At 34.6% G+C, this 11,875-nt stretch overlaps 4 protein-coding genes across 4 annotated transcripts; 1 reads left to right on the top strand and 3 right to left on the bottom strand.

Annotated features, from left to right (window-relative positions):
- Nucleotides 1–82: 82 nt before the first annotated feature.
- Nucleotides 83–2,935, top strand: UTP21 (rRNA-processing protein UTP21; the record flags this gene model as incomplete). The annotated part of the gene is made up of 1 exon (XM_004179492.1): nt 83–2,935. One exon carries the CDS (start codon nt 83–85, stop codon nt 2,933–2,935), a length of 2,853 nt encoding a protein of 950 aa, XP_004179540.1.
- Nucleotides 2,936–3,017: 82 nt separating this feature from the next.
- VAM6 (Vam6p) lies at nt 3,018–6,320 on the bottom strand (the record flags this gene model as incomplete). The annotated part of the gene is made up of 1 exon (XM_004179491.1): nt 3,018–6,320. One exon carries the CDS (start codon nt 6,318–6,320, stop codon nt 3,018–3,020), a length of 3,303 nt encoding a protein of 1,100 aa, XP_004179539.1.
- Nucleotides 6,321–6,675: 355 nt separating this feature from the next.
- INO1 (inositol-3-phosphate synthase INO1) lies at nt 6,676–8,286 on the bottom strand (the record flags this gene model as incomplete). Its single annotated transcript, XM_004179490.1, has 1 exon — nt 6,676–8,286. The coding sequence occupies one exon, from the start codon at nt 8,284–8,286 to the stop codon at nt 6,676–6,678; it is 1,611 nt and encodes a 536-aa protein (XP_004179538.1).
- A 559-nt stretch (nt 8,287–8,845) lies between these two features.
- OAF3 (Oaf3p) lies at nt 8,846–11,800 on the bottom strand (the record flags this gene model as incomplete). The annotated part of the gene is made up of 1 exon (XM_004179489.1): nt 8,846–11,800. One exon carries the CDS (start codon nt 11,798–11,800, stop codon nt 8,846–8,848), a length of 2,955 nt encoding a protein of 984 aa, XP_004179537.1.
- Between the last annotated feature and the right edge of the window lie 75 nt (nt 11,801–11,875).

Below are 11,875 nucleotides of genomic sequence, written 5' to 3'. Positions count from 1 at the left end.
TCTATAAAAAATATTGTTCAGATATTTATTGCAAGGATTCACATAGCATATCATCAATTTTCTCGATAATAATAAAGGTAAAATGACTGATATTATTAAGAGGAGAAAAACAGAAGGCTCTGGAAAACCTGTGTTGACACCTTCTAAGATTTTTGCTCCATTCAGAGTTGTTGGTAATGTCAGTAATGGCACTCCATTTGCCATTGGTACTCTAGGTAGCACATTCTATATTGTTACTAGTGTTGGCAAAACTTTCCAAATATATGATGCCAATAATTTACACCTATTATTTGTTTCCTCAAAGGAAACAGAAACTCCAATTGTCTCATTGGCTGCTCATTTTCATTATGTGTACGCTGCGTTTCATAACAAAGTTGGTATCTACAAGCGAGGTATCGAAGAGCACTTAATTACACTATCTACTAAAGCTACTATAACGAAAATGTGTGTTTTTGGTGAGTTTCTATGTATAGCAACCGATGACAATTCGGTTCATGTCTATAAGAAAAAGCTTCCAACCGATAAATATGCCACTGTTTTCTATACAAAATTATCTATCCCACAACTTAATGGTAATGATATTGTTGAAATACTTCACATGCCAACTTATTTAAATAAGATTGTTGTTATTACCCAATCATTAATTTATTTGTTTAATATTAGGACTGGTAAACTAATTTTTGAGTCAGTAGAATTTCCAAATCCAATTACCGCTGTAGAATCAGCTCCTGCATTAGATATATTAGCACTAGGTACAGGTACTGGTGATATCTTATTATATAATTTAAAGAAAGCTAAGATAATTCGTACAATTAAATTTCCCCAATTTAGAATATCTACTATATCATTTAGAACAGATGGTGAATCACATTTATGTGTAGGTTCAAGTAGTGGTGATCTAGTATTTTACGATTTAAATCGTAAGACACGTATCCACGTCATGCAATCAGTTCATGAAGAAGAATTTGGTGGTATTACGAAAGCTACTTTCTTAAATGGTCAGCCCATTGTAGTTACATCTGGTGGAGATAACAAGTTAAAGGAATATGTTTTTGACCCATCATTATCCCAAGACGATGGTGAAATTGTTGTTCAACGCCCAAGATTTTTGCGTTCTAGAGGTGGTCATTCTCAACCTCCATCTTGTCTAACGTTTGCTGATTCCCATTCTCATTTTCTTCTTTCCGCCTCAAGAGATAGAACAGTATGGGGCTTTTCATTAAGAAAGGATGCACAATCACAAGAATTATCTCAAAGAGCTCATAAGAGTCAAGATGGTAATAGAAAAAGTGGTAGCACAATTAGAGAAAAATTTCCTGAAGTTATTGCTATGGCAGTTGAGAATGCAAGATTAGGTGATTGGGAAAATGTTATTACAGCGCATAAAGATGAAAAATTGGCTCGTACATGGGATATGCGTAATAAAAGGGTTGGTAGATGGAGTTTTGATACTACTGATGATGGATTTGTTAAATCTGTTGCAATCTCGCAATGTGGTAATTTTGGTTTTATAGGTTCTTCTAATGGTTCTATTGTTATATATAACATGCAAAGTGGTCTGATTAGAAAAAAATATAAATTACATAAGAGAGCTGTTACTGGTATTGCATTGGATGGTATGAATCGTAAAATGGTTTCTTGTGGTTTAGATGGTATTGTTGGTTTTTATGATTTCAATAAATCAACTCTATTAGGTAAGCTGCAATTAGATGCTCCTATTACTTCTATGATTTACCATCGTTCTTCTGATTTATTTGCAGTGGCATTGGATGATTTATCTATTTGCGTAATTGATACAGTAACACAAAAAGTAGTCCGTCAATTATGGGGTCACAGCAATAGAATTACAGCATTCGATTTTTCACCAGACGGTCGTTGGATTGTATCAGCTTCATTAGATTCTACAATGAGAACATGGGACTTGCCAACAGGTGGTTGTATTGATGGTGTTAAATTAGATTCTGTTATAACTAACTTAAAATTTTCTCCCAATGGTGATATATTAGCCACTACTCATGTCAGTGGTAATGGTATATTCATTTGGACTAATAAAGCACAATTTAAACCAATATCTACAAAGACGATTCCAGAAGAACAATTTGAAAAAATTTTAATGCCAAATGGTACATCTTCTAATACAGGATCACTTTTAGAAGGTGCACTTGATACTGAACTTGATGAAGATTTAAATTTCAACAATTATCAATCAGTGGATCAAATCCATGAAGATCTATTAACTTTGTCTATTGGACCAAGAAATAAAATGAATACATTATTGCATTTAGATGTGATTAGAAAACGTTCTAAGCCAAAGGAAGCCCCTAAGAAACCTGAAAAGACACCATTTTTCTTACATTTAGCAGGTGAAAAAGTTGGTGATGAAGCTTCAGGTAGAGAGGGTGTTATTCATGAAACTCCAGAGGAACTTGCTAAAATACAAGAATCAATTGCTAATGAAGAAGCTGCTAAAGAAGAATTAACTAAATTTAAACCTAATGGTCGTTTAGGTTTTGAATCTAATTTTACCAGATTATTAAGAGAAGGTGGTAATAGCGGAGATTTCTCCAAATTCCTTGATACTTTAATTGTATTAACGCCTGGATCTATTGATTTAGAAATAAGATCATTATATTCATTTGAGCCTTTTGATGAAATTGTATGGTTTATTGAAGCATTGACTGCTGGTCTTGAATCTAAGAAAAATTTCGAATTATACGAAGCTTTCATGAGTTTATTATTTAAGGCACATGGCGATGTCTTACATAATAATAATACTAATGAAAAAATTTCTGCTGCATTATCTGAATGGGAAAAGATTCATAAAAAAGATCAATCATTAGATGAATTAGTTAAATATTGTTCTGGTGTCATTAATTTTATATCTAGTGTAATAAAAATTAAAAAAAAAAAAAAAAGAAAAAGCGTAACAAAATAGCATATTTAAAAAAAATAAAAAAAAAAAAATTTTATAAATTCTGTATAATAAGTGAAAATCGTAAGATATAATATTAATAAATTCATGCTGTATTATCTTGATTTCTAAGACTTTGAATAGTTTTCAAATTTTGATGGGTTGTCAATTTTTTCTTCTCATTAATTCTATTTTGTAATACTTTCCCACAATTATAATGAGTGGCCACATTACGATGACCAATTTTAAACCATAAAATTGTACCAGTAGTATAAATTGGGAAATTTTTTCTGCAAACAGGACAAGAATAAGTTTCATCCAATATGCTATACGATGCAGAGAGTTGATTAATATCATTTGAAATATTAATTAATTCTAATTGTAATAAGTTTTGTTTTAATTTTGAATAATCTTTTTGAAATGAAGTTTTATTTATTGAATTGAATAAGGTCAAACTTAAATCAAATAATTTAAAGTTTTTTGGTATTAATTCTAAAAGTGTAATTGTATCGATATTTTTACCATGTATTTGTAAGAAGAATATTATTTCTGTTGTTATATTATTTAAAAGATAAGAATCAATAATTTTTTGAAAAAAATATAATAAAACATTTTGAGAATTTTTATCATTACCATTGCCATCGTCATCGTCATCGTCATCGTCATCGTCATTATTATCATTATTTGAATTTGAATTTGAATTTAAAATTTGAAGGCAATAATTGGAACAAGTTTTAAAATCATTTAATTGATCATATAAGATATCCAACGAAGTTTCATGTTTCCCCAATCTTTGTAAAGGAGAAATTAATAAATATTTGAATGAATTTTCTTGATCTTTTGGAATTTTCCCCTCATTTAAATAATTTTGTAAAATTTTCAAAATAGTTTCAGGATTATATTTATTATTTGTTCTTAAGAAACTATTTAATTTCAATTTTGTCATTGAATTATTATCATTATTATTAAAATCAAATAAATATCTTTCAATTAATTTAATATGAATATTGGGATTTATAATTTTAGATTCTGCACCCACGATTTCTAAAAAATTTAAAGATAATTTTGAATTAAATTTATCAATATATTGATAAACTTTTAATTGATCTTGATAAGAGAAATTTTCTGCTCTTAAGAGGAAGATTTCTTTCAAAATATTGGACTTCGCATCATCTTTAACATTTTCCATTAACCAATTTGCATAATTAATAATGATATCTAAAAGACTCAAAGGTAATTGTTTTAAATAATTTAAAATTAAATATTGAATATTTTGAGACCATTGGAATTGTAAATTTGATGATGAATAATTATCTTGATCATTTAAATGAGATTTCAAACCAATTAAAAATTTTAAAGCTTGTTCATGTTCACCATGTTGATAATAAAAATCTAATAATTCTTTGAACATTTTCCTTTCAAATAATTGATCATAAACGATTTTAAAATCACAAGAATTTTCCACTCTCATCAATGTACTTACCATTGATGGGATATAATTCAAATACATTAAAAATAGTGTCGTATCAATTAATTTTAATAGATTTTCTAAAGAGACATCATCATGATCATCCATCATAAAGAAATCTTTAGATTGTTCAATAGAATGAGAATTATAATTCCAAATTATTACACCATCACCATTTCTGCTACTTTTATCCTTTTGGAGTAAAGTTTTCAAATGTCTTCTAGTATCTGTTAAATACGGTATGATCCATTTTTGAACAGTTTCCAATGGTAAAGATTGATTTGAGATTTTAGAAATCTTTATATGAGTGAAAAAATTTTGGTTTGTTAAAAATTTTACTAAATTTGAAATATTAAAAGGGAAAGTTCTTAAGATGACTAATTGTGGTGGAGCCCAAAATTTAATAAAATTTTCGAAAATTAAACTTAATATAATATTTTGTAGTTGAATAATTTGAGGGTCTGAATCTTGATTATGAATGACATTTAAACATGATTGTAATTTATCAAAAATGTTTAAACACCACAATACGGTTAAATCTCTTAGTTTTATAGCACAAATCTCGAAACTGGTAGAACTATTGTTGTTGTTGTTATGTAGAAATAAATGATAATTTGATAAGTTTAGAAACTCTGTATAAAAGATGACTTTTTTCCAAAGCTTGATGAATTCTTCATCGTCGTCATTGTCATTATCTTCTTCTTCTTCTTCTTCTTCGTAATCGATGGAAAGTTCGTCACTTGTTAAATCGTTCGTCATAATACAATCTACCAATTTAAGTTCAATGATTTGAATATCATTATTTTCAGTATAAATTGCAATTAAATTATTTGATAATATTGAAACAGATTTAATATTTGAATTATTTAGTTTAAATTTACCATAATTGAATCCATATTTGTAATCTACAATTTTAATGAATTGAGAGTTGTAAAGTAAAAGGAAATTACCAAAACAAAGTTTAATAGAATTGAAATCTTTATTTCTCTCTACAAATTGTGAATGTGATTTTGCTGTGAAACTTGGCAAAGTGACATCATGGTTTAAAAAAAGCAAGTTTTTCGAGATTGGATCAATAACCATCACATCATTACCATTGGAAAAGACAAATCTAGAGGTTAATTGATTTGCCATGGGGATAGTGATACGATGTCTTCTTTGCCAAAAATTTGTAATTGAGGATTTCTTGGATAATCTTCCTATGGAAAGATACGATTGATTATCTAGAGTAGTAGTATTTGAAGCAACGTTTGTCAAATCTTGTAAATTCTGTAACGATTGGATCATATCAGTGGAATCTATTTTTTTTTTCCAAATGGTATTAATCTTGGTTAGAGTTGTGTTGTTATCGGTTAATGAATAATAATAGATGGAGATGTTTGTGACGATGATCAAGCCCAGTTGTGATGAATGATCGATGGATATGATTTTTTCTTTATTATTGGATAATGATAATTCGATCATTTTTTTGTATGAGTTATTTTGCCAAATGATCAATCTTAGACGAGCTTTCAATTTCATGGAGTAAATGAATACGATGAATTGATCATCGGAGGGGGGGGAGGAGGATGAGACAATGGGGGAGTGTGTGATGGAAGAAGAATGGTTGCAATTGATGAACCAACAATTTTGAATTCCTCTCTTATCATGGATTGTATCAAACAGTTGTAGGTTTGTGGAATTGAAAAAATACAATGAATTGTCGTATCTTGCGATTATGATGGAGAGTTCATTGGAATGGTACCATTGTTGCAAAAGGGTCGGGTTTTGTAATAATTTGGAATAGGTTTGGGAGAATTTAAAAGAATGGTGGGATTGTTTGGAGTAGATGTCTATATCACCATTTTTTTTGGATATTATCAATTTATTTGAATTGTTGATGAAGATGTGGGACGTAGTTTCTGGAGAAGAGATTGTTTGTATGAGTGAGGGTTTAAACATTTTTTTGTCTTTGCATTGCCTTTTTTTGATTTGGATTTGGATTTGGATTTGGATTTGCAATTTTATTTTATTTTAATTCTTTTTTTTCTTTTTTTGAAGGATGCGTGTTTCCGAGAAATAATGGTATATTTTTATTTTAAAATATTTATATAGAAGATAATAAGGATATAAATATATATACATATATATATATAAAAAAAGAGAAAGATTACATAGAAAAGTATTAAAAAAAAAAAGAAGGCAGTGGTGGTACAGCACTGGGTGAAGCACTGGGTGAAGCACTGGGTGAAGCACTAGGGATAGCACTAGGGATAGCACTAGGGACAGCACTAGGAACAGCACTAGGAACAGCACACTAGTAAAGTCTTTCTTCAAATCTTAATTCATCGTTTGGTGGTAGACCAATCAATAATCTCAAGAAATTTTCTAAAGCTAAACGTTGTTTGTTTAACCCGTTAATTGGTTGGAAACCCTTCTTCACCATTGGAGCCTTTAGCCAATAACTTAAGAAGGATAAAGTGGAATTAAAGGTGCTGTATTCCAATTCTTCATCATCTCTGGAATTTACTCTCTTGTAAGAAATTCTTGAAATGAATTCAACCATAACCATCAAATCAATCATGATTGGAGTAGCCAACAAGGAATCTTCACAAACGTTATGAACAGAGATTCTATTATGACCACCAAGCATCAATTCACTGTAATATTCATCCATGGCAACTTTATTGTCACCGACAGCAGGCATGTATTTAATAACAATACAATGATCTACTTCTGCCCCAGTCTTGGCATTGTATAAGATTTCATTAGATTCAATCATATCATCAATGACTGAAGATTTGGAGATTTCTTTGGATCTAAATTGTTTTGGAGCACTTAAATTGTAACCATCGTTGTTACCCAAATGGTTATAGGAGGCAACAGATAATGGTTTAATACCAGCATCGATTAAAAATTGAGCCAAGACAGACTTCAATTTAGTTTGACCAGTCTTGAAATCATCACCAGCAATGATTGTATTTTCTCTCTTGGATAAGTCCACTACACCTGGAACAAGAGTATTTTGTGGAGAACCATTGATATAAATAGCACCTTCCAAGATCGAGGCAACGGCGAAAATGGTGGAAGGAGCAATTTCTTCATGAGAAGTCTTGATGGAGTTTAACAAGTTATCAGCAGTGTCGTTAACACCTTCGATGATGTCCGCATATCTTTCAGTGGAGGCAGTCCAAAGAACAATGACTTTGTCTAGATGGTTTTCTTGTTTAAAAGTCTTTATATCATTTCTAATATGGTCAAGATCACTTTGCTTATTCTTGATATCAATGACCTCGGAGGAATTATCCTTTCTATTGATACAATTGTTTGCCCTTTCAATTTGGTTCATGGCCAGGAAATCTGGGTAATAGATGGATTTCAAAGGCTTGATTTGAGACATTTCGGGTTTCAACTGTTGGATCAAATCGTATTCCAAGACTTGCGATTCCACCATGGCGTCGTAACAGTTGTAATCTTGGATATCCCAACCAGAAACAACAAAGTCGTTTGGATTCACCATTGGTAACAAAGAATTGAATGGGATATAAACATCATTCAAAGTTTCGGAATCAACACCCAACTTGACAGTGGACGCTTGAGTGACAGACCCGTAATAGTTGGCGTCTTTCAAGCCTTTGAAGTTCTTGGTACGGAACTTCAACTTCTTCTTGTTGGCCAGAACAGAGGCAACGAAGGTGGTACCGTTGTTACCACCCATCCCTACGAGCATGACCCCCACCTTAGGGATCTTCAAATCAGTCTTGAACTCGTAATCTTCATTTTGGATCTTGACATCGAACGAAGTCTTGGCTTGATTGGAATCAACAAGAACGTTCTTATAAGTATATTTAGTGATTAATTCGTCTTCAGTGTAACGACATTTATCTGTTTGAACTTTAACAGCAGGGACGAAAGTTTGGGCGGTCATGACGAGGCAGAGAGAGAGTATAGGCAAGGCTTGTAGAGCTTAAAGCAAGAGTAGAGCAAAGCAAAGCAAAACAAAACAGGACAGGACAGAACAGAACAGAACAGAACAGAACAGAACAGAACAGAACTTGCTAGATATAAATACGACAAATAACAAGGGAAAACAAAGACGATACGGATCCACGGCGTATGGGTATTTATACTGTGACCGACAGCAAATAATAAGATGTTTACCAACGGATTTGCCACCGCCACCCTGTCCAAAGGTCCAACCAGTTAGCATTCATTTGCCTGGCGAGCCTGGCCCACTTGACTCCGGGCGGCTAGCGGCGTTTGGGCCAACCCACCAATTGGTAAACCCACGGGAATCTCGCGGTGCATGTGAAAAAGGAGGGAGCCGGACGCAAGCACCTATGGGGTAATTCCACCAGCCCTATGTATCTGGAGTGTGGCAGGGCGGTCTGGAGACAGCCGAGACTGCAGAGACTGCAGACAGACTCTCTCTAGAGGCGCCCTCTCTAGAAACACCCCTCTAGAAACACCCCTCTAGAAACACCCCTCTAGAAAAACGACAGAAAGTCCAACGGCTCGAACATATCCTGCAACAGCTCCAGACTGTCAAAGGGAGAAGCCTGTTGGTTTGCAGGCTGACCCTGTTGAGCCTGTCCAGGCACAGCATGCGAAGAGGACTCTGCCTGGCCTGTATGCCCGTCTGTATGCCCGTCTGTCTGCCCGTCTGCCTGCACGCCCGCCTCCGCTTCCGCTTCTGCCTGGAATCGCCCCTGCATTTCAGACTCCGTTGGCAGCGTCTGCGCCTCTGTCTGTGTCTCCGCCGTTCCGCTGGCAACGCCGATCGCATCGATCGATTTGGCCAATTGTCCACTGGTGTAATCGTAGAAACGCGAAAACATGTTGCCGTGCCGCAAGTGGCGCGGCTGTTCTGCAAATAACTCTTGCAATTCGCGTTCATGGATATCTATGACACAATCATCCAATACATCTCCCCTCTTAACAAGTTCATGTTTCCATAGATATACTGGATCGACTGCAACATTTCCTCTTGCTCTATGAGATGCTATTGCTTCAACCAGTTGTCTTATTTCAGGTAGTTTCACACTCAAGCGAGCACCTTCGCTCTTGTATATGATTTTATCATCGGAGGTCTCTATCTCATATACAAGAAATTCCAAGATGGTGGCCCATGTGTTGCGGGAACTTGGCCGGTTCAAGATCTTGTAGCTGATCTTGGCTGTAAACATTTTCTTGAAACAGCGGTAATAGTCGGAGCCCAGTTCGTTGAAATACATGGACGACACGTTGTATAGGAACTGGATCATTGCTTGTCGTCTGGAATATTCTTGTTCTTGGCGCGTCGGCTCCATGATCAGATTCGATCGGAGAATGAATGTGGGCAAGAGAACACATACTTTATCAGAGACTATGCCGATGATTTTGTTAGTGTAGAAGCGGGTGTACGGGTTGAGGAAGCGTTTCCCTTCCCCGTAGAAATAATCATAGCATAGGGATGACAGCGAGACAAGTTCGTCCCATAGTTTTTGTGATGAGTCGTAATAGCATACGGTATGGACACTTGTCTCATAATGGACCATTTGGCAATGTAATAACGATACGTTGAACAATCCCAACATCAATTGGAACTCTAGGTTCAAATGTGTCTCATGGTTCCATTTCATAGACAAGAATTGGAATTGCGAATTCAGTTTTTTCAAATACCCTTGCACTTGTCTCACATTCACTCGTGATGGCATGTCATGGATCGAATCATTCATCTTCATCATCAGTAAATCTATATTGACCATTTTTTCATACCATGACACCCGATTATTCTCTTCATCTTGTCGAACATACCGTTCATAGTTGTAGACAAACGATTTCTCCACTCCACATTCTTGTCCGTTGATTAGAAACATCTTACGGTCCCAAAATAGCACGAAACTCCATATTTTCTGAAACAACCGCATATAATCTCCTTGGTTCATTATACTCAGCGGTGGTCTCACTTGATGTTGTATTTTCAAATAATAATTCTCACGGTCTATCAACACCCCCCATGACGCACCAATCTCTCTGCACGACGCTATGATCGCCCCCATCAGGATTTGAGATTGTTGAAGCTCTGCCCCGTCTCCATCTTCTGGGGCACACCAATAATAGAATCGCAACAGGATCATCGTTTGTAATTGAATCAACGTACATTTCCGTAACATTTTCAAATCAGAGAGATAATGGTTCACAATGGCAATATATTTCGACGAATCCAATTGTAAGATTCTCGATTGGACATTGGCTTCATTGCTTTTACAAAAATGAATCGATAGTTGTGATAATTTACAAATCAACAACACCACGCAATACACAAGATGATCAAATTGTTTCAAGCTCATCTCGCCACCATTTTTCTCCAATCCTTCATAGAATTTAACAATATCCCAACGTAATGCATGCAAGTTGAAAATTGGGACCATATTATAAACATGTTTTTCGAAAATAGGCAATATCTCATTCATAAATAAATATTTGCTGGGTAAATGCACTCCAGGTAATTTCACACCTTCTATGATCTTGAAATTGGAATTCTTACGATATTCTCCAAATTTATCCAATAATTTCTTATGTATGGATTTCTGTTGTTTGACAAACGTCTCTGGTGAAAGTGGATCGCCATCGGCATCAAACACACTCAAGGGAACAAACGATTTCGGTAGACAATTCTGGTTGTATTCTAAGCCACTGGGTTTAAGTTTGCTTGTTGTCATTTTGATTGCAATGCTTCGAAATGCAATCATACATTTCAAATAGATGTCTCGTTGTTCAATAGCAGTGTCGCTAAATAATGAAACGAGTGAGATTGCAGATCTCTTGAACGTAACGTATCTCTTGTTGGGGATCAAGTTAATTATTTCATCGACTTCATGATGATTCGCTGTGGGTAACACACTCTCTGTCACAACATTCTCTTCCAGAGTCGTCATGCTGCAATCCATTGGGGTGAATGTTATTGGATGATTGGAAAATACACTAGGACTTCGAACGGTGGCCTTATATGATACCTCTGGAACTTCATTCATCGGAGTTTCATTCAAGGGAGTCTCATTTAAAGGTGGGGGAATATATGAATTGGTAGGTGGCAAAGGTTCTTCATTGATTGTCCCCATATCCAATGTACCGCCACTTCCAACTACTTCATTATCAATTGTACAATCTTCTTTCGGTATAATCTTGAGGAAATTATTCATTTCTGTTCCGCCAAACGTGATCCCACTATTACTATTAGTCACGCCGCTATTGTTGCCATTTCCACCACCATTACCACCATGCTTTCTTCTTGGTGTCACTGCATTTAAATAAGTGCATTCATTGGCGATTCCTAATCGAATACAATGACTACATGGTTTGGCTCGATCACATTTACTCTTGCGTTTCTTGCAATTCGTACAAACAACCGTCAATCGGGCGCGTCGTTTGATAGGTGGGAATGATATTGGAGTATCCATTACAAGTTGATCGTCCTTACACAGTGATCTATTATGTATGTGTGTGTGTGTGCGCGCATTTTAACTGCTATTCTC

This window comes from Henningerozyma blattae, chromosome 3 (assembly GCF_000315915.1).
Source record: "Henningerozyma blattae CBS 6284 chromosome 3, complete genome".
NCBI classification, from domain to species: Eukaryota; Fungi; Ascomycota; class Saccharomycetes; order Saccharomycetales; family Saccharomycetaceae; genus Henningerozyma; species Henningerozyma blattae.
This window is presented reverse-complemented; position numbering and strand designations above follow the sequence as displayed.